At 50.3% G+C, this 22,176-nt stretch overlaps 1 protein-coding gene across 4 annotated transcripts in view; it reads right to left on the reverse strand.

The window, feature by feature from the left end:
* Nucleotides 1-13,527: 13,527 nt before the first annotated feature.
* SCHIP1 (schwannomin interacting protein 1) overlaps nt 13,528-22,176 on the reverse strand; it is a 99,084-nt gene continuing 90,435 nt past the window's right edge. For all 4 annotated transcript variants that reach the window (XM_071566715.1, XM_071566716.1, XM_071566718.1 and 1 more), the window contains 6 exons: nt 20,801-20,919; nt 17,846-17,963; nt 17,079-17,276; nt 16,321-16,444; nt 16,048-16,141; nt 13,528-14,142 (listed from right to left, as the gene is read on the reverse strand). In XM_071566715.1, coding sequence (XP_071422816.1) covers nt 14,091-14,142; nt 16,048-16,141; nt 16,321-16,444; nt 17,079-17,276; nt 17,846-17,963; nt 20,801-20,919 — 705 coding nt within the window. In that variant the 3' untranslated portion in view covers nt 13,528-14,090. The remainder of the gene's footprint in view (nt 14,143-16,047; nt 16,142-16,320; nt 16,445-17,078; nt 17,277-17,845; nt 17,964-20,800; nt 20,920-22,176) is intronic.

Raw genomic sequence — 22,176 nt, forward strand, 5'->3', positions numbered from 1 at the left:
TGCTCCAGTACCAGCCCTGCCTCATTTCCAGGGTCTCGGTGTGTTTCCCACTTCTGCCCTGGTCATTCTGCTGTGGGCTGTGGTTTCCACTTGGGGAGGAGACACCTCAGACCCAAAAGTGAAAGAGACCTTCAGGATGTGCTCACGGGGCTCTTCTTGAAAAGGCTTTCCAGGTTTCTTTGCTGCTCCCCCAGCCCACCAGCTGGGTCAGGTATTCTGAGGCAGGGGGTGGGTTTAATTAGCTGATAAATTGGAATATATCCTAATTATATTCTACATATATACCCTATAATCCTTGTTTTGGCTGCCCCAGCCCTGGGAGTGTCCCAGGCCAGGCTGGAGCACCCTGGGCTGGTGGGAGGTGTCCCTGCCCATGGCAGGGGTGGCACTGGAGGGGCTTTGAGGTCCCTTCCAACCCAAACCATTCCATGAGTCTGTGATTCTAATTCTGGTGAGTAAAATTGTTTCCCTAATGAGAGAAAAAGTCCATCTGTCCCCTCCTTCATCTCAAAGAATCCTGTATTTGACAAGCCTGGAGCATGAATGAAGCATCTTGATAATTACTCTTTTTAATAATGATATTAGAATAAGAGAATGTGTTAAATATTATGATGGAATGGGAATAATTCTAGATCTATGCACTGGGGTTTGATTTTCCTTTGTGTTTATATCATAGAATGACAAAATCATGGAATGGTTTGGGCTGGAAGGGGCTATGAATTTCCTGGGAACCTGTGCCAGGGCCTCACTAATATAATATTATATTTTGTCTGTCTATCTATCTATCTATCTATCTATCTATCTATCTATCTATCCACCCATCCACCCATCCATCCATCCATCCATCCATCCATCCATCCATCCATCCATCCATCCATCCACCCATCCACCCATCCACCCATCCATCCATCCACCCATCCACCCATCCACCCATCCACCCATCCACCCATCCATCCATCCATCCATCCATCCATCCATCCATCCATCCATCCATCCATCCATCCATCCATCCATCCACCCATCCACCCATCCATCCATCCACCCATCCATCCATCCATCCACCCATCCATCCACCCATCCATCCATCCACCCATCCATCCATCCATCCACCCATCCATCCACCCATCCATCCATCCACCCATCCATCCATCCATCCACCCATCCATCCGTGTATAGATATATGGATATATAGATATACATACACATACATACATATACATAAATATAGACATATACATATATTTCTGTGTATATTTATATATCTTTATAAAGAAATAAATATTTATATTTATTTTATACATATTTATATGTGTATATGTCACACTCATATATTACATTCCTTTTTATTTATATTAGATCCATCAACATGTGTATTTTATATATATATATACCCAAAGAATATACATATATGTGTATATATACAAATATACAGATTGATAGATCTCATATTAAAAAATGAATATAATATAAACAGTCTGCCATCTGATATTAATCTTGTTCTGGGCAATAAGGTGCAATGAAGATACTGTGTCTGATCTCAGGTCTGATCTCAGCAGGCAAAGGAAGGATTATGAAGTTGGAATGAAGAGTTTATTAAACCCCCAGGGACAGGGAGGTGTCAGTGACTCCTTCAGAGATCCAGTGCAGCAACCACAGGCCATGGGCTGTTAAACCTCTTTGAAGGTGGAGTATTTCATATGAGAAAATGTCCTTCCATGGGCTTTATTTGAATTTTAAAATGTTTTTGTTGGTATCAACACCCAGAGGAAATGAAGAGCTGTCTTTGGTCTTGCCATGAAAGTGTGTTTTGATTTTGTTGTAGCCAAAGTGAGGGGAAAGCCCTTCCTGGCTCTGCTGAACTCACCAGATCAATACCAAAAACTCCTCTTTGAAAAAGAAAGGGAAAACACAAACAACGGAGAAACCCCTTTAGAAAAAACCCAGACCCCAAGAATTCAGCTCAGTTCAGTTCTGAGGACTGAGCAGACAAGTGATGACAAGTGGGAGCTTCTCCAGCCACGCTCGTCAAGAAAACTGGGAGGTTCCTGGAAACAGGGACTGGCTCCGCTTCCACTCCTGGCCCTCCTGAGCAGAAATCCAATTGGTGCCTTCATGTTGCTCTCCAAGGCTGGGGGACATGAAACCCGTCTTGCCTTCAAGGTAATCTCCATCTAAGCCACATTTTCTTCAAGGAAAATGATGTTTAGGGGTATTTCCCTCCTGTGATGTTGCTTTTCCTGTAACACGTCAAATGAAGTGACTTTTCCTCATTGACAATTTGTGAAGGTCAAGCAGCATCTTGGGGAAGAGTTTGGCTGTTTAAAGGGGAGCCTTAATTCTTATAATTATAATTAGCTAATATTTTAATATATATAATTATGGAATGAATAAATATATATATATATAAATTAAAGCTCCAGGAAGGCTGAATCTCAGCTCAGCTCACAGTTAACTGGGGACAGTTGCTGCATAAAAAGAATGGCAAAATAATGTGTGGAATAGGATTTCTGGATTTGTTATTCAGTAAATAAAATGAATTGTTGCACTATTTGCCACTCTCAGAGCATATGGAATATTGAATCGTTTTTTCTGCCCCTGGATAATTTTTTGGGGGAGACTCAGGGTCAGATTTCCCACCCAAACAGCCTCCCTGACAGAAATGTTGCTTCTGGTTTGTGTTGGGAACTGGTGGCTCCATAAAACAGGAAAGTGAAGATTTCAAAGAAACTTTCCTGGTGTTTTTTCTGTCTGTTGGTGCTTCTTCATTGTGGAATCCCCTGAAACACATAACCCCAAACAACTGTCCATGCTGAGATGTCATCAGAGGGTGAGGAAATGGGGCTTCTGCAGCTTTCCTGCACTGGCAGCTGCTGCTGGAGCCTCCAAATGCTGGTCCTGCATCTCTTGGCTCCCTCCCTTTCAGCATCTCTGCAATTCCCAGTTTTCCCCGTGGTCCTGCATCTCTTGGCTCCCTTCCAGCATCTCTGGAATCCCCAGTTTCCCCCTGATCCTGCATCTCTTGGCTCCCTCCCTTTCAGCATCTCTGCAATTCCCAGTTTTCCCCCTGAACCTCCATCTCTTGGCTCCCTCCCTTCCTGGTGTCTCTGGAATTCCCAGTTTTCCATGTGGTCCTGCATCTCTTGGCTCCCTCCCTTCCAGTATCTCTGGAATTCCCAGTTTTCCCTGTGGTCCTCCATCTCTTGTCCCTCTCTCCTCCAGGTGTCTCTGGAATTCCCAGTTTTCCCCCTGAACCTGCATCTCTTGGCTCCCTCCCTTCCAGCATCTCTGGAATTCCCAGTTCTCCCCATGGTCCTGCATCTCTTGTCCCTCTCTCCTCCAGGTGTCTCTGGAATTCCCAGTTTCCCCGTGGTCCATCCATGTCCTGCAGCATCTCTGCTCTCCACTGCTGCTCCCTGGCCGTGGGTTCCCAGGTGCCAGCTCTGTGTCCCTCAGTGCCCAGCCTGGCTGGGCACCCCCAAATTCAGGGGGTGTTTTTTGCAGGCTCCACTCCAAAGCTCGAATCCACAGGTTAGAGCCATTCCTGGGAAAGGGCTGGAGCTGGAGGGACCACTGGACAGGGGTTGTGTCTGCCCCAAAAGCACAAAGGTGTTTTGGATGGGTGTGTTTTGGGCAGGAAATTCCTCACTCTGAGATGAGAGGACCAGATATTGGGGAGAAATTCTCCCCTGGGATGGTGGAGAGGTCTTGGAGCAGGTTTTCCAGAGGAACTGTGACTGCCCCATCCCTGGGAGTGTCCAAGGCCAGCTTGGAGTGACCTGTTTTAGTGGAAGGTGTCCCTGCCCGTGGCAGGGGTGGCACTGGATGAGTTTGAAGGTCCTTCCAACCCAAACCAGTCTGGGGTTCTGTGGCTCTGTGTGGGTAAAACTCTCCATCAGCCCTGTGGGGTTTGCTTTAAAGTTTTACAGCAGTGGTGGAAACACAAAGCACCTTGAGGACCATCAGGGGCTGGATGGAGCTTCAGTGGGTGCCACAGGCTGGGGCACCACCTGTGCCCCTGGTACCTCCATCAGAGCACAGAGTGGTGATGCCTCTTCCTGCCCCTCACTCTGGGCCTTTGGGAACCCCATGAGCTCACCCTTGAGCTGTGTCTTCTCCTGGGCCTTTGGGAACCCCATGAGCTCATCATTGAGCTGTGCCTTCTCCTGGCCCTTTGGGCACCCCATGAGCTCACCCTTGAGCTGTGCCTTCTCCTGGCCCTTTGGGCACCCCATGAGAACACCCTTGAGCTGTGCCTTCTCCTGGCCCTTTGGGCACCCCATGAGAACACCCTTGAGCTGTGTCTTCTCCTGGCCCTTTGGGCACCCCATGAGCTCACCATTGAGCTGTGCCTTCTCCTGGCCCTTTGGGCACCCCATGAGATCACCCTTGAGCTGTGCCTTCTCCTGGCCCTTTGGGCACCCCATGAGCTCACCATTGAGCTGTGTCTTCTCCTGGCCCTTTGGGAACCCCATGAACTCACCCTTGAGCTGTGCCTTCTCCTGGCCCTTTGGGCACCCCATGAGAACACCCTTGAGCTGTGTCTTCTCCTGGCCCTTTGGGCACCCCATGAGCTCACCATTGAGCTGTGCCTTCTCCTGGCCCTTTGGGCACCCCATGAGCTCACCATTGAGCTGTGCCTTCTCCTGGCCCTTTGGGCACCCCATGAGATCACCCTTGAGCTGTGCCTTCTCCTGGCCCTTTGGGCACCCCATGAGCTCACCCTTGAGCTGTGCCTTCTCCTGGCCCTTTGGGCACCCCATGAGCTCACCCTTGAGCTGTGCCTGCCCTGAAAGCACCGGGTGAGTAATGTGGCTGATGCCAGCGGTGCCCGCGGTTTGTGGGCTGTGGGCGCTTTCGGGGAGCTCTTTCTCTCTCGCTTTCAGTTTTCACACACTGCAGAGTTTCTCTCATCTCTGGGGTTTTTCTTTCTGCTCTTTCATCCACCTCTTTTGTCTCCTGCCTGTGGGTGCAGATGCTGTCACTGTCATGGTGTAGATGTTGGTGGCTCTGCCAGGGTGTAAATGTTGGCTCTGCCATGGTGCAGATGTTGGCTATGCCATGGTGCAGATGTTGTTGGCTCTGGCATGGTGTAAATGTTGGCTCTGCCATGGGGTAAATGTGGCTCTGCCATGGTGTAAATGTTGGCTCTGCCATGGGGTAAATGTTGTGGCTCTGCCATGGTGTAGATGTTGGTGGCTCTGCCATGGTGCAGATGGTGGTGGCTCTGCCATGGTGTAGATGTTGTTGGCTCTGCCATGGTGTAGATGTTGGTGGCTCTGCCATGGAGTAGATGTTGTTGGCTCTGCCATGGTGCAGATGGTGTTGGCTCTGCCATGGAGTAGATGTTGTTGGCTCTGCCATGGTGAAGATGTTGGCTCTGCCATGGTGTAGATGTTGGCTCTGCCATGGAGTAGATGTTGTTGGCTCTGCCATGGTGTAGATGTTGGTGGCTCTGCCATGGTGTAGATGTTGTTGGCTCTGCCATGGTGCAGATGTTGGTGGCTCTGCCATGGTGTAGATGTTGTTGGCTCTGCCATGGTGCAGATGTTGTGGCTCTGCCATGGTGTAGATGGTGGCTATGCCATGGTGTAGATGGTGGTGGCTCTGCCATGGGGTAAATGTTGGCTCTGCCATGGGGTAAATGTTGGCTATGCCATGGTGTAGATGTTGTTGGCTCTGCCATGGTGTAGATGTTGTTGGCTATGCCATGGTGTAGATGGTGGCTCTGCCATGGTGTAGATGGTGGCTCTGCCATGGTGCAGATGTTGGTGGCTCTGCCATGGTGTAGATGTTGGTGGCTCTGCCATGGTGTAGATGTTGTTGGCTCTGCCATGGTGTAGATGTTGGTGGCTCTGCCATGGTGTAGATGTTGGTGGCTCTGCCATGGTGCAGATGGTGGCTCTGCCGTGGTGTAGATGTTGTTGGCTCTGCCATGGTGCAGATGTTGTTGGCTCTGCCATGGAGTAGATGTTGGTGGCTCTGCCATGGTGTAGATGTTGTTGGCTCTGCCATGGTGCAGATGGTGGCTCTGCCGTGGTGTAGATGTTGTTGGCTCTGCCATGGTGCAGATGTTGTTGGCTCTGCCATGGAGTAGATGTTGTTGGCTATGCCATGGTGTAGATGTTGGTGGCTCTGCCATGGAGTAGATGTTGGTGGCTCTGCCATGGTGTAGATGTTGTTGGCTCTGCCATGGTGCAGATGGTGGCTCTGCCGTGGTGTAGATGTTGTTGGCTCTGCCATGGTGCAGATGTTGTTGGCTCTGCCATGGAGTAGATGTTGTTGGCTATGCCATGGTGTAGATGTTGGTGGCTCTGCCATGGTGCAGATGGTGGCTCTGCCGTGGTGTAGATGTTGTTGGCTCTGCCATGGTGCAGATGTTGGTGGTTCTGCCATGGCGTAGATGTTGGTGGCTCTGCCGTGGTGTAGATGTTGTTGGCTCTGCCATGGTGCAGATGTTGGTGGTTCTGCCATGGTGGGCAAGCAGGAGGAGGACAGGGGTTGGTAGAAAGTGCTCACTGGAGTTTTGCCCTCTCCCTGCTGGTTTTGTGTTTGCCCTTTCACTGGGCACTGGTTTTGCACCTGGAGCAAAGAAAGAGAGTTGGTATTGGGTGAGCAGAAGGTTCATCAGTGGCTCTTGTTGCATCTCTTTGATGCAACGTGGCTTTCTGAGTCACACCAACATCCCCACAGCAGTTTCTCTCCAGGGACACATTTAATTGTTTTAATTTACCTTGGTGAGGGTAAAAAGAGAATAAATGCAGTGTCAGTGGAAGGAAGCTCTGAGCAGAAGGACATTGTAACCCTCAGGGCTTTGTGGGACAGGTGGGGAAAGGACCAGCCCTTCCCATTGAATCTGTAGGAAAGCTGCAGGAATGCTGGACAGGGCCTGGAGGGACAGAGAATGGCTTCCCACTGCCAGAGGGCAGGGATAGATGGGATATTGGGAAGGAATTCCTGGCTGGGAGGGTGGGCAGGCCCTGGCACAGGTTGGGCAGAGAAGCTGTGGCTGCCCCAGCCCTGGGAGTGTCCCAGGCCAGGTTGGAGCAACCTGGGCTGGTGGAAACAGGCTGAGCTTTAAGGTCCACTCCAGGCCAGCCCATTCCATGGCTCTGGGATGGTTCCATGACCCTGGGATGGTTCCAGGACCGTGGTGGCTCCAGCCCCACCACAGAGCCAAGAGGAGCAGCCCAGGGTGACCCGGGGCCAGCGGGTGCCACTGCGGTTGGTGCCCATTGTCACAGGGGTCAGGATCCCACTGTGGTGGCCTCTGGGGCTTCCTCTGCTGCAAGAGGAAGCTGCTGCCTGTAAAGAAACTTGCCAAGCACAGACATGTGGGGTAACCCTCATGACCTCAGAGTTTCAATTACGAAAAGAAAAAAGAAATATTAGGTCTTCTCCTGAGCACAGGAAGTTTGAAGGGAGTTCACTTAAAGGCACGAGAGCTGAGCCCTGGGAGATGCAGCAAAGGCACTGCATGAACCAAATCCAGCCCTGGGGCAGGAGGAATCTTCTTTCTGCTGTGTCCAGAGGCTTGAACCAAATCCAAACCCAGGGCAGGAGGAATCTTCTTTCTGCTGTGTCCAGAGGCTTGAACCAAATCCAACCCTGGGGCAGGAGGAATCTTCTTTCTGCTGTGTCCAGAGGCTTCCCTGTGCTCATGGTGACCTCCAGCTGCTGGGCTTTGCAGGAGACCCAAACCAGCCCCAAGTGGGCTGAGCTGAGTTGAGCTGCACCCCAAAAATGACCACAAAACCTCTTCCAAGCCCAGACATCTGCTGCAGGGTCTTGTCCCTTCTCTCCCTAAACTTCACATTCCAAGGAAAGTGCAGGACAAACGGTTGGCCCAGTGAAGGGGACTCCTTCCCCACCCCCAACCCCAGATCTCTGGGTGGGTTTGGAGCTGCTGAGCCCCTTCCCAGCCCTTGTTCTTGCTCTGGGGGGTCAGACCCCTTGGTCAGGAGCACTGGGTATTCCACCAAAACTCCCTGAGCATCCAATGGAATTTCTCTCAACTGGTGCCTCCCTGGGGGGGTCAGCCCTTTGTCCACAGTGGGATGGGGACAACCCCTGGGCCAACTCCTGCTTCCCCAGCCCTGCCAGGCAGCAGAGAGTGCTGAGCTGGTGCCTGGAGAGGGCTCTGCCAGCCCTGCAGATCCAGGTCAGACACTGCAATTCCTGTTCCTCACACAGCCCTGGCCATTTCCCTGTGCAGCTGAAGGCAAGTGAAGGTTCTTCCCCACACATGGGTAGGTGACAATGATCACTGTGGTGGGCAGGGTCTGCTCCCAGTCCTTCAGGGCCCTTTCTCCATCATCCAGAGCCAGAATCTCAGTTTGGCCTCAGATACCAAAAGCTTGGACTTGGAGAGGCTGTGGTGGCTCAGGACCTTTTGCACCACCAAGAATTGGGATAAATTATTTTGCATCAAGCCTTTTTTTTCCCTCTCCATGGCCAGGAGATTTTAAAACCAATATTTTAGCAGCAAGAAGGAGCTGATGTTTGACATAAGGGGGAAGGTCTAATCCCACAGAGGGGTCAGGAAATGCTGCTTTAGCCCCAGATTTGGTGTCCCTGCTGGCAAAGTGCCCAGAGCTCCTGGTGCCCATGGCCCTGCCCTGTGCAGGATGTCCCTGGTGAGCCCTGGAGCAGGAGATGGAGGGTGAAGGATCCTGCACACTCGGGTTTCACTTTGTTTTACAATAAGAGGGAAGAGAAACTGGGCAGGAGGAGGCGTGGGCTGGTGTGGGGAGAGGAGCGTGGCCGTAAGCCCAGCCCTGATGGCTTTCCCTGGGGGTGCCCTTGGGAAGGCTGAGCCTCCCTGGGTCTGCTTTAAAGAGGGGAAAAGCAGCTCCTTCCAGGTAATCACCTGCCCTGGCAGCGGAACAAAGAAATGGGAACATCCTCAGAAGGGTTGGGACAGGAGACACACACGGGGGTTGTGTCTCCTCAGTCCTAACCCTTCCCATCTGAACATGCACAGGGCTTAATTGGCATAAGTTCATTAGTGTTTCTCCTCTGAAGGATGAAATAAGAAAAGTAAACCATGGATTTCATAGAATCATGGAACCATGGAATGGTTTGGGTTGGAAAGGACCTTAAAGCTGGTCTCATTCCACCCCCTGCCCTAGGCAGGGACACCTCCCACCAGCCCAGGCTGCTCCAAGCCCTGTCCAGCCTGGCCTGGGACACTCCAAGGGCTGGGGCAGCCACAGCTTCTCTGGTTTTAGAGGCTCCCTGTCCTTGGTGGTGCCCACGTGCCCAGGGAGGTGACGCTCAGCACGTCTGGAGCAGTCACAAAAAAAAGGGAGAAAACCAAAAAAGGGGAACCCAAACCACAAGGCTTCCCTGAGAGGAAGCAGCTGCCTCATAAAGCTCATCCCTGTTCCCAAGGGCTGATGTAATTCATGTCAGCAGGATGTTCTCTCATCTCAGGAGAAGGATTTCTTACTGATTTTGATGAGTGTTTAGGACCAAAAGAAAGACTTTAAAACATTCAGAAATGTTATGGGGTGAGACCAGCTGGAGGCAGGTGAGGAAAAGGAAGCAGAATTTCCCCTGGATGGCCAGGATTGACTGAGGAAAGGGGAGTGTGATGGGGCCAGGGCATGGCATGCCAAGCAGCAGGGTCTGCCCTGCCCAGCTACTCAGGCAGCATCAAAAAATCAGTGCAGAAAGAGCTAAAAAAACCCCAAACTCCAAAATTGTTTCCAAGCTGCTCAAAACTCTCTGCTTATCTCATGACCCAAAACATCCCTTTCAGTGTCCAAAGGGGCTCCAAGAGGAGTCAAGGAGACTTTGGAAAAGGATGAAGGGACAGGACACAGGGAATGGCTTCCCACTGCCAGAGGGTGGGGATGGATGGGATATTGGGAAGGAATTCCTGGCTGGGAGGGTGGGCAGGCCCTGGCACAGGTGCCCAGAGAAGCTGTGGCTGCCCCATCCCTGGGAGTGTCCCAGGCCAGGCTGGACAGGGCTTGGAGCACCCTGGGCTGGTGGGAGGTGTCCCTGCCCATGGCAGGGGTGGCACTGGGTGATTTTTAAGGTCCCTTCCAGCCCAATCCAGACCTTGACTCCATGATCCCTGCAGGGGACATTTACCTGCCCCAGCCCATCCAACCCTGAGCTTTCCTTGACTTTCCATTGGAACATTTTGTCCAAATGAGTATTTTTTCCCCCAAAACCAAGGGCACTGGGCACAGGGGCTCTCCAGACACCAGTCCTGGTGCCCAGGGTGGAGCAGAGGCCACTGTCATAACAGGAGCTGGTTATTACTGTCCCTGCTGAGCTCACCCCAAGCGACCTTTCTCCCGAGAGCCCTCGGAGCCTCCGTTGGGGAATTCAGCTCTGGGGCTGCAGTGCTGAGAGCAGGAGCCACCAGGGGAGCTCTCCAAGTGCCCCACTCAGGGCAGAAAAACATGAAAAAAATTAAGAAAATTTTTAAAAAAAATCGAGACAAGATAAACCCCCCAAATGCTCCTCAAGGATGGGGCTCCCCAAACCCTGTGGATATCCAGGATGGGCAGTGTGGGGGGCTCGGGGGACCTCCATCTCCACCTCCAAGCAGGTCCAGGCCTGGGAGGTGTTTTTCCTGCCTGCATCAGGAGGTTTTGGTGCCTCCTTGATGCCCTCAGTGAGCAGCCTGCAGAAGGAAACCCTTCCCAGTGTGGCATCTGCAGGAGATGGTTTGTATGGTGAGGACAAGGGGACAAGGAACCAAAAACCCACCCAAGACACAGGAGACATGAAGTGGGGCCAATACCCAAAAATAAGTGACAAAATGCATCTTACTCATGACAGGCAGAGCCCAGAAACCACACCAGACCCTTCTCTGTTACAAACATCCTTTAATCCATCAGTGCCACGGCCCAGCACGACCCCTTGGAATGTGGGCAGCGACCAAGGAGATGCCCCTTCTCCAGGAACACCCTTCTCCTAAAAATCCCAACCCTCCAAGGACAGAGGGGGGAAAACCAGTGGTGGGTGACCAGAATAACAAGTTCTCCTCAGCAAGTTAAAGGCACTTAGCAAGGGAACCAAGTCCTGGTGCCCCACGAGCCGGACGATGCCAGGGAAGATGCCAGGCCTGGCTGTGGAATTCCCTGGGAGCACCCAGGGGCTTTCTTGCTTTTTCTCTATTTTTTTACCTAAAGCTGAGAGCAAACTTTTTGTTTTGGGGGCTTTTCATGCTTTAAAACCAGCACCTGGCACCTCCTCCCCCATACCCAGAGAGCTGATTCCGATGGAGGCACCACCTCCTCACCCTGCAGGGAGAACTGGGGGTTCAGACACTGAAAATATGGTGGGTTTTAGTTAAAATACAAACCCAGCAGGTCTGTCCATGTGCAGGCAACAGCAGGAGCTGTTTTATCTATCTATCTATCTATCTATCTATCTATCTATCTATCTATCTATCTATCTAATTATTTTATTATTTATTATTTATTTATTGTTGTTGTTGTTATATATAAATATATATTGTGTATATATATATAGTATATATAAATATGTTTATTTTATATATATTATATTATATATAATATATATTTATATATAAATATATGTTGTATATATAAATATATGTTATATATAAATATAATACATGCTAATATAAATATATATATTTATCTATTTATGTTGTTATATATAAATATAAATAAATTTATCTGCATAGATTTAAAAATAAGGAAAATAGGGGGTTACATCCTACTGGGCTGCAGGTGAAGGCTCCCATCCCATTCCATTCCATTCCATCCCATCCCGACCCATCCCATCCCATTCCATTCCATCCCATCCCATCCCATCCCATCCCATCCCATCCCATCCCATCCCATCCCATCCCATCCCATGCCATGCCATGCCATCCTGACCCATCCCCTTTCACTGCTCCCTGATCAGAGGATATTGCCCAGCAGGAAAATGGGACATGGTCCCCAAGGGGACTGGCAATGGAAACCCCCTGGAGCAACTCCTGGGAAACAACCCAAAACCAACCCATTCCCCAGCCCCAGCCTCACCAAACCTTCCCAACCCATCCTTTCTGCAAAAAGAAAGAGAAAAAAAATAATAAAATACACTCTTGACAGGGGATGAAATGTTAATGCAGCTCAGGCTTTGTGGAAACACCCTGAATAAGTCACCAGGCAGAGCCTTTGCTGGGATGGATCTGGAAGTGAGAATTGAAAGGTAAAACGCTGGGGGGAGCTACACACAGGTCTGTGTGCCTTGGGAAGGGATGGCTGGGCTGGAAAGCCAGGGAAGGAGGGATGGAGATGGATTTATTCTGTCCTGTCCTGCACAGTCAATCCTATTCTCCCAACAGGAGCTCAGCCCAAAGGTACAGGGAGCAATCCCTGATTTAACACCTTCAATGTGCTGCTTAGATTTTTAACACAGATTATTTTGTTTATTTCTGCAACTTGCAGGTCATTGAAATATGTAGGCCTAACAGTAAAATACCCAAATATCCCTCTGAGGTGGGTTCCTGCTGATTCCAACACAGTACAGTACCCAAAAATCTCCTGCTGATTCCAACACAGTTTAATACCCAAAATTCCCTCTGGGGTGGGTTCCTGCTGATTCCAACACAGCAGAATACCCAAATATCCCTCTGAGGTGGGTTCCTGCTGATTCCAACACAGCAGAATACCCAAAATTCCCTCTGAGGTGGGTTCCTGCTGATTCCAACACAGTTTAATACCCAAAATTCCCTCTGAGGTGGGTTCCTGCTGATTCCAACACAGTAAAATATCCCAAATTCCCTCTGAGGTGTATTCCTGCTGATTCCAACACAGTAGAATACCCAAAATTCCCTCTGAGGTGGGTTCCTACTCATTCCAACACAGTTTAATACCCACAAATCCCTCTGAGGTGGGTTCCTGCTGATTCCAACACAGTACAGTACCCAAAAATCTCCTGCTGATTCCAACACAGTTTAATACCCAAAATTCCCTCTGAGGTGGGTTCCTGCTCATTCCAACACAGTATAATACCCACAAATCCCTCTGAGGTGGGTTCCTGCTGATTCCAACACAGTATAATACCCACAAATCCCTCTGAGGTGGGTTCCTGCTCATTCCAACACAGTTTAATACCCAAAATTCCCTCTGGAGTGGGTTCCTGCTGATTCTAACACAGTAAAATACCCAAAATTCCCTCTGGGGTGGGTTCCTGCTCATTCCAACACAGTTTAATACCCAAAAATCTCTCTGAGGTGTATTCCTGCTGATTCCAACACAGTAAAATATCCCAAATTCCCTCTGAGGTGGGTTCCTGCTCATTCCAACACAGTTTAATACACAAAATTCCCTCTGGGGTGGGTTCCTGCTCATTCCAACACTGGTGTTGTTACAGAGGAATCTCTCAGTCCATGTCACACACAATCCTGAACTTCCAAACTAACAACCCTACAAAATTCCTCTCTTCTCTCACAGATCCATGTGCTCAGGAAAACTAAAGGCTCTTTCTGGTGACTGCACCCTTAGTTGGAGGACACTCCACCAAAGTCAAGCACTCGGCAACAAAAGGACGTGTCATATGAAACAAGTTTTTCCCTTTTTATTTTACAGCTTTATACATAAAACTTCCACCTCTCTGACCCCCACTGAGTGTTAATAGCACACCTAGAAATGACTGTCAGGTAGTCAACATTCACAAAATGTTGAGAACTGATTAAAATATACCGAGTACTGAAAGCTACGACGTCACTACGAGGCAGGCAAGTATTTCCTTTGACTTTATAGCACCGTCAAGAACAGGTTCTTCCTTTGGAAACTACAGTGAAGAATAAAAAAGTAGTCAATGGGAAAAATATCATCCAACAAAAAAAAAAAAAATCTCTACCCAAACAAAAAATAAAGTCCAGCTACCCTCTCTCTTCTCACCCACGGTTTGTGATGTTGTAAGTACTGTACAGTTCTCTCCTGGGAATAAGATTATTAAAATGCCTGATATTTAGTGGCACGAGTAAAAAAATTAAAATAAATTAAGAAGCAGAGGCCAATCACGGGACATGAAGCTCAGGACACGGGCAGGGACGAGCAGTGGTTTCCTGGGCACGGCTGGCAGGGCTCGCTCTGGTGCCACTCCCAACGTCACTTGGCTGGCATCTTCTCTGCCAGGTGCTTCTGCTGGCTCTCGGCGTGCCTGGGGGGGGAAAGAGCTGGAATTCCTGGTGCCAGGGAAGGGGCAACCCAAACCCCACACTGGTTGTGCTCCAAGAGGGATCCACGATGCTCCAGCAGTGAAGGGAAATCCTGTTCTTCCCAGCAAGGGATATGTGGGGTCTGCCTGGGATGTGTGGGGTCTGCCTGGGATGTGTGGGGTCTGCCTGGGATGTGTGGGGTCTCTCTGGAATGTGTGGGATCTGCCTGGGATGTGTGGGGTCTGCCTGGAATGTGTGGGGTCTGCCTGGAATGTGTGGGATCTGCCTGGGATGTGTGGGATCTGCCTGGGATGTGTGGGGTCTGCCTGGGATGTGTGGGGTCTGCCTGGGATGTGTGGAGTCTGCCTGGAATGTGTGGGGTCTCTCTGGAATGTGTGGGGCCTGCCTGTGATGTGTGGGGTCTCTCTGGAATGTGTGGGGTCTCTCTGGAATGTGTGGTTTCTGCCTGGGATGTGTGGGGTCTGCCTGGGATGTGTGGGGTCTCTCTGGAATGTGTGGGGTCTCTCTGGAATGTGTGGGATCTGCCTGGGATGTGTGGGATCTGCCTGGGATGTGTGGGATCTGCCTGGGATGTGTGGGGTCTGCCTGGGATGTGTGGGGTCTGCCTGGGATGTGTGGGGTCTCTCTGGAATGTGTGGGGTCTCTCTGGAATGTGTGGGATCTGCCTGGGATGTGTGGGGCCTGCCTGGGATGTGTGGGGTCTCTCTGGAATGTGTGGGGTCTGACTGGGATGTGTGGGGCCTGCCTGGGATGTGTGGGGTCTCTCTGGAATGTGTGGGGTTTTTCTGGAATGTGTGGGGTCTGCCTGGAATGTGTGGGATCTCTCTGGAATGTGTGGGGTCTGCCTGGGATGTGTGGGGTCTGCCTGGGATGTGTGGGATCTGTCTGGGATGTGTGGGATCTGTCTGGGATGTGTGGGGTTTTTCTGGAATGTGTGGGATCTGCCTGGGATGTGTGGAGTCTGCCTGGGATGTGTGGGATCTGCCTGGGATGTGTGGGGTCTCTCTGGAATGTGTGGGATCTCTCTGGAATGTGTGGGATTTGTCTGGGATGTGTGGGGTCTCTCTGGAATGTGTGGGGTCTCTCTGGAATGTGTGGGGTCTGCCTGGAATGTGTGGGGTCTGCCTGGAATGTGTGGGGTCTGTCTGGGATGTGTGGGGTCTCTCTGGAATGTGTGGGATCTGTCTGGGATGTGTGGGGTCTCTCTGGAATGTGTGGGGTCTCTCTGGAATGTGTGGGATCTGCCTGGGATGTGTGGGGTCTCTCTGGAATGTGTGGGATCTCTCCAGAATGTGTGGGGTCTGCCCACACTCATTCCCAGGGGAGGGCACCAGGAGGTGGGCAAAGGGGAAGGAAAGCCCCTCTGGGTTTCTCCAAAAGCTGGAGTGGTTTCGGCTCAGCTGGGATTTTTCCACCCTTCCCACAGGGAAGCCAAACACCTTTGTCCCCAAATAATGTGGGGATGGGGACAGTGAGTGCCCCCAAATGTGGGGATGGGGACAATGAGTACCCCCAAATGTGGGGATGGGGACAGTGAGTGTCCCTAAATGTGAAGGTGGGAAAGTTAGAGAATCATAGAGTGGATTGTGTTGGAATGGACCTTAAAGACCATTTCATTCCAGCCCCTGCCCTGGGCAGGGACACCTCCCACCAGCCCAGGGTGCTCCAACCTGGCCTTGGACACTCCCAGGGCTGGAGCAGCCACAGCTTCTCTGCCCAACCTGTGCCAGGGCCTGCCCACCCTCCCAGGGAAGGATTCCCTCCCAATATCCTCGATGGCAAAGGCTTTAATACCCAAATTCTGCTAAAGAAAAGCACCCTGCATGCTGCTGACAGCAAGCTGGGACCCGTGAGGGGAGAGAAACACCCTGAGGAACCTCCTTCACCTGGTCAGATCCTCGATGTCCACCAGCATGGCATCCTGCTCCGTGTGCAGCTCATCCCGGATCAGCAGCAGCTGCACCAGCTCCTCGTTCAAGCCTGGAGCCAGGAGAGAAAGGGGTTGGCATGTCTGGGGAACCCCAGGCTGGGACCTGGACATCAACCTTCCCCACATCTACAGGGCTTTTCCACCCCTCCAGGGATGGGGACTTCACCACAGCCAGGGCTGGGCAGCCCTTTCCATGGAGAACATAAATCATTCAACAATTCCCACTTACTTTCTATCTGTGAGTGAAGATCATTGACTATCACTTGTAGCTGCCCGATAGTCATGTCTCTCAGATCTGTGGGTTTTAAACTCCTCTTCATCAGGCATTCACTTATGTGAGGCAAATGTGGCAGCTGGAAAGGAAGTTTCAGTATTTTACTGCTTTTTTCCAACTATTTGTATTTCTGGACAGTTGTCATTGTTTGCATCCCCCTCTCACAACAGGCACTGACGACTCCACCACAAACTGAGTTCAACCAATCACACAAAGCCTGAGCCAAGGCTTGAAATCTGCCAGAAGCTGCAATATTTGATGAATTGGAGGTGAGGGTGATGGTGACAGTGGTGTAACCAAGCACAAGTGTGATGGGATGGGATGGGATGGGATGGGATGGGATGGGATGGGATGGGATGGGATGGGATGGGATGGGATGGCATGGGATGGCATGGGATGGCATGGGATGGCATGGGATGGCATGGGATGGCATGGGATGGGATGGCATGGCATGGCATGAGATGGAGAGACTACAAATCAGAGGTGCCTCAAGGCAGCACCAACTTTTACGCTTCAGGATCTCATTCCCTTCATCCATCCCACTCTAACGCACCAACAAGACAACCCATGCTGACCCTTCAGCTCCTGAGGCAAGTCCTTATCTGCCCCTCCTCTCCATGACCACAAGCCCTGTGAGGAAGCCCCACCAGTGGTGTGGATGCCCAAGGGCCTGGTGCCCCCCACTCCTGTGCCATCCCACAGCCCCCACTCACAAGATCTGCTACCGGCGATTTCTTCCTGTTCTGCTTTTCCACCTCCACCTGCATCTTGGCCATGGGCTTTGCCATAGCCAAGGCCATCTTGGCTTCAGCTTGGAGCTTCTTTTGCCTGGTGAGGAAGTCCATGTCATCGAGGGACTCTGACTCCTCCTCTGTCGTGTCTCTGTCGGAGTAGGACGAGCTCTGCTTGCTCTAGGGAAGCACATGGAGCTGTGACAGCCCTGTCACCCCAACCGTGCCACATAAACACATTGGCTTGTGACTGAACCTACTTCTGGGCACCCACAAATGAGGCAACTTCTGCAGAAACTGAAAAGCACAGAGTTTTGCTTTTATCTTAAGCCATAAGATTGTCTTTAAAAATCAGAGTGACTCCCAGATTGGGCTCCTTGACTATCAATATGACTTCAAATGGAAAGAGGAGCCAACCAGACCAGCAGGTGTTGAAAGGACACACAGGTTAAGCTGGAGGAAAACACCTGGGGCTGCAGAGTCATATGCACTAAAGAAAAGAAGGGAGGAAAGCTGCTGGGAGCTGATAACACTTCACATCCACTACTGCCCTGATGATTATCAGAGCCAGAAAGAAAAGGAGGAAGGGAGGAAGGAGGAACCTTCACATGAAGGCACCTGTGCCGAGCCAGGGTGATTTATCTGCCCCACATTACTGATGGCTGAAAATGCTGCTCTGGGCTTCAGTGCTGCTGTTTTCACAGGAGCAGTTTCCCTGGGGATGCTCCAGGATGGGATCCCAGACCTACCATGGGGGACAGCGGCGTGTCCAGGCTGGTCTCTGTCTTGCTGTCGTCGGCATCGCTGTCCTTGTCGCTGCCACTGTCGTTCACAAAGCAGATCTGCAGGTTCATCCCACTCTGTAACCTGTGGGAGAGAAGGGACAGGTGACACCAGTGGCCCTGGAGCCGGGACAGCCACGGGCAGCTCGTGGAGTGTCCTGGGCAAGAGGCAGCAGCTCTGGGAACTCAGCAGAAGGGCTTCTACCACCACCTACTGCTGGGCTGCAGAACTGCCCAGCCCTGCAGAGCTGAGGGCACCACATGGACTCCCACTGACTCTCTCACTACATCAAATAAATATAAAAAGTATATATGAAATATACTGAACACTTTAATATATAAAAATTACGAGCTGTTTATAAATAAAGAATAAAAAATTAAAATAAATTTATAAAGATGCTAATAACATATATAATAATATGTCTTATAAAATATTTTGCTAATGATTGAAATTATTTTTTCAGGAAGGCAACGAGCCTGTTTGTGGCCAAGACATGCTCCTGTAATGCAAGAGTTTGTTATGGTGTTTTCTGGACCCCTCCTCTCCATTGCTTGAGTTGGATGGATTCAACCACCCAAATTCACCTCCCCAGGAAGGACTTTTTCTGGATGCAATGGATCAGGGCAGGGGCATCCCAGTGCAGGAGCAGAGGAGGGTAAAGCTCTTCCACAGGTGGGAGATCACAGTCCATCACCACCTGCTGAGTAATCCACGTTCTGCTGCCTGTCTTTCCCCATTCCCAACGTGGTGGGGGCTTATATGGGCACTGAGGGACAACAAACTCTTATTTTTCATTTATTTCAGTGGAACTGTCAGTCACTATTACCTTAAAACAGTCAGCATTAATAATGAAATAGTTTAAAGTGAGGGTTTTGTTATGTATTATGTATATGTGCATATATGTATGTATATGTTAAAATACTAATTTAAACTGTGTAGAAAGATCTTTGGATGCTCAAGAGACAAAGCAAAGGAAATGAAGTTTCCTGAAATAGGTTTCCTTAAGGTTCTCATTTAGGATGTGGAACACCTTGCCCAGGGAAGCTGTGGCTGCCCCAGCCCTGGGAGTGTCCCAGGCCAGGTTGGACAGGGCTTGGCACACCCTGGGACAGTGGGAGGTGTCCCTGCCCATGGCAGGGGTGGCACTGGGTGGGCTTTGAGGTCCCTTCCAACCCAAACCAGTCTGGACTCTGCTCTGTAATTCTCTATCCAAATATGGTCCTGCAAAGGTTCCTGCAGCTCCTGGATCAGACCATGCTACTGTTCTGCCTGAACTATGAATATTAATGACACACCAAAGCCCACAGGCACAGCTGGCACTCCTGCTGGCACAGCTGCCAGGCCCTCCTGCGCCGCGTTAACTGGCACCGTGCTCTAATTACACAACAGCAGCTCTGGGTGCAGCAGGAACAACACAGGGCACAGCTGTGCCCCCTTTCCCGTGGCTCCCAGTGCAGCTGGATCTCACCACTGGGCCCTCTGTTGGGACAGAGCATCCCCTCTGTTGGGACAGAGCATCCCCTCTGGCTCTGTGCCCCTCCAAACCTCCTCTCCCCTCCCATGCCATGGCAGCAGGCAGAGCTTCCCTCCCAGCACGGGAGGAGTTGGGTGCTCCCCGAGGGCCACGGGTCACCCCTGGCAGCTGAACACAAACCAGCCCTTCTGCAGGGGATTGGAGGCAGAACTTTGGAAATCAAAGTGAGGTGTCCATGCACAGTGTGGCAGCTCCAGGGATGGAGCCACGTCTGGAAGCAGAGCTTGTGTGGAGCTTGTGGGTGTGAAGGGAAGGCAGGAAAACATGTTAAAGGTTATTATTTCCACTCTCTGGTGTTTTCTAGGCATGAATCCCAGGATCACTGAGGCTGGCAAAGCCCTCTCAGCCCATGGAGCCCACCCTGTGCCCGATGCCCACCTTGGCAAAGCCCTCCCAGCCCATGGAGCCCACCCTGTGCCCGATGCCCACCTTGGAAAAGCCCTCCCAGCCCATGGAGCCCACCCTGTGCCCGACGCCCACCTTGGCAAAGCCCTCCCAGCCCCTGGAGCCCACCCTGTGCCCGATGCCCACCTTGGCAAAGCCCTCCCAGCCCATGGAGCCCACCCTGTGCCCGATGCCCACCTTGGAAAAGCCCTCCCAGCCCATGGAGCCCACCCTGTGCCCAATGCCCACCTTGGCAAAGCCCTCCCAGCCCATGGAGCCCACCCTGTGCCCGATGCCCACCTTGTCCCCCCGCCCAGAGCACTGAGTGCCACGGCCAGTCCTGCCTTGGGCACCTCCAGGGCTGGGCATTCCAAACCTCCCTGAGAGCCCCAGATGGATTATCTCCACTGCCCTGCTGTCACCAGGGCCAGCTGTCAGCACCACATCTGGTTCCAATGGGCTGTCACCCCCCAGGACACTGAAGGCAGATATGTCTTCACAAACTCATGGTTTTCCACCAGCTGTCACCACACTGCTGGATCCAGCACGGGTGGGACAATGGGACCACAGAATCCCTGAATGGTTGGGGTTGGAAGGGACCTCAAAGCCCATCCAGTGCCACCCCTGCCAGCCCAAGTTGCTCCCAGCACTGTCCAACCTGGCCTGGGACACTGCCAGGGATGGGGCAGCCACAGCTTCTCTAGCCTGTTCCAAATCATAAAAAACCTGAAGAAAACCTAACTCAGGAAACTTAGTTTTATTTGCTTTCTCCCTTGAGCTTCCAAATGACTCTTCTATCCAGTTTAAACCAGTATTTTAGCATATTATTTACAAGTATTTACACAACAAACAACCACCACATTTGGAGCATAAGATGTTGCTCTAAACCAGGGAAAATTCAGGAATTTGGTTGGAAGCAAAAACGGAGGGAAGGTCTCAGGATGTCCCATTGGAGGTGCCTCCCCCTTTCCAGGCCCCAAGGAGGGGTTGGGCTGTGCCTTACCGGGAGGACAGGCTGGGCTTGCCGCTCTTGCTGCAGCTCGTGTAGAGTCCTGGGCCATCGTCGAAGAAACTGCCCAGGGCCAACTTCTGCCTGATGGACTCCCGCTCATTCTTCTGGGCCTGCAGGGGAAGCAGACAAGGAGGGATGAACTGCTGGGCACAGAGGGCACAGGAGGGTGAGCTGTCCCACCAGCCCCACCACCACCCTCGTGGTGCCCAGCGCTTCCCAAGCATTCCCACCACAGCCCATCCCAACATCCCTCTCTCCATGTTAAATCACAGAATAGTTTGGGTTGGAAGGGACCTTGGAGATCACCCAGTTCCAACTCTCCTGCCATGGGACATGCTGATAGAGATTCATCTCTATATACCTAATATATATCTAATATATACAGCAATATCTGCACTTAGATCCATATTCCTGCAGCAGCAGCAGCATCTTCCACTTCCCTGAGCAGCCTCCAAACCACACAATCCTTCTCCTGCCAACATGCTCAGAGATGTGATTTTAACCACTGTCATCAAATTATCCATAGTTTAAAAATTTATTTATATATACATATACATGTACATGTGTATATATATGTGTGTGTATGTATTTATATGTATATGTGTGTATTTTGATAGATAGACAGATAGATTGATAGATTGACTGATAGACAAGATAGATAGAGGAAATAGATAGATAGATAGATAGATAGATAGATAGATAGATAGATAGATAGATAGATAGATGGATGGATGGATGGATAGATAGATAGATAGATAGATAGATAGATAGATAGATAGATAGATAGATAGATAGATAGATAGATGGATACATAGATGGATAGATGGATAGATTGATTGATAGATAGATGGATAGATAGATAGATTGATTGATAGATGATAGATAGATTGATAGATAGATAGATGGATAGATAGATGGATGGATGGATAGATAGATAGATGATAGATAGATGATAGATAGATTGATTGATAGATGATAGATTGATGGATAGATAGATAGATGATAGATTGATGGATGGATGGATAGATAGACTGATTGATAGACAGACAGATGATGGATAGATAAATAGATAGATGGATGGATAGATTGATAGATGATAGATTGATGGATAGATAGATAGATTGATAGATGATAGATTGATGGATGGATAGATAGATAGATAGATAGATAGATGGATAGATTGATTGATAGATGATAGATTGATGGATAGATAGATAGATTGATGATAGATTCTTGGATGGATAGATAGATAGATAGATAGATAGACAGATAGATAGATGATAGATGGATGGATAGATAGATGGATGGATGGATAGATAGATAGATGATAGATAGATGGATAGATTGATTGATAGATGATAGATTGA

Source organism: Pithys albifrons, chromosome 11 (assembly GCF_047495875.1).
Source record: "Pithys albifrons albifrons isolate INPA30051 chromosome 11, PitAlb_v1, whole genome shotgun sequence".
Taxonomy (NCBI): Eukaryota; Metazoa; Chordata; class Aves; order Passeriformes; family Thamnophilidae; genus Pithys; species Pithys albifrons.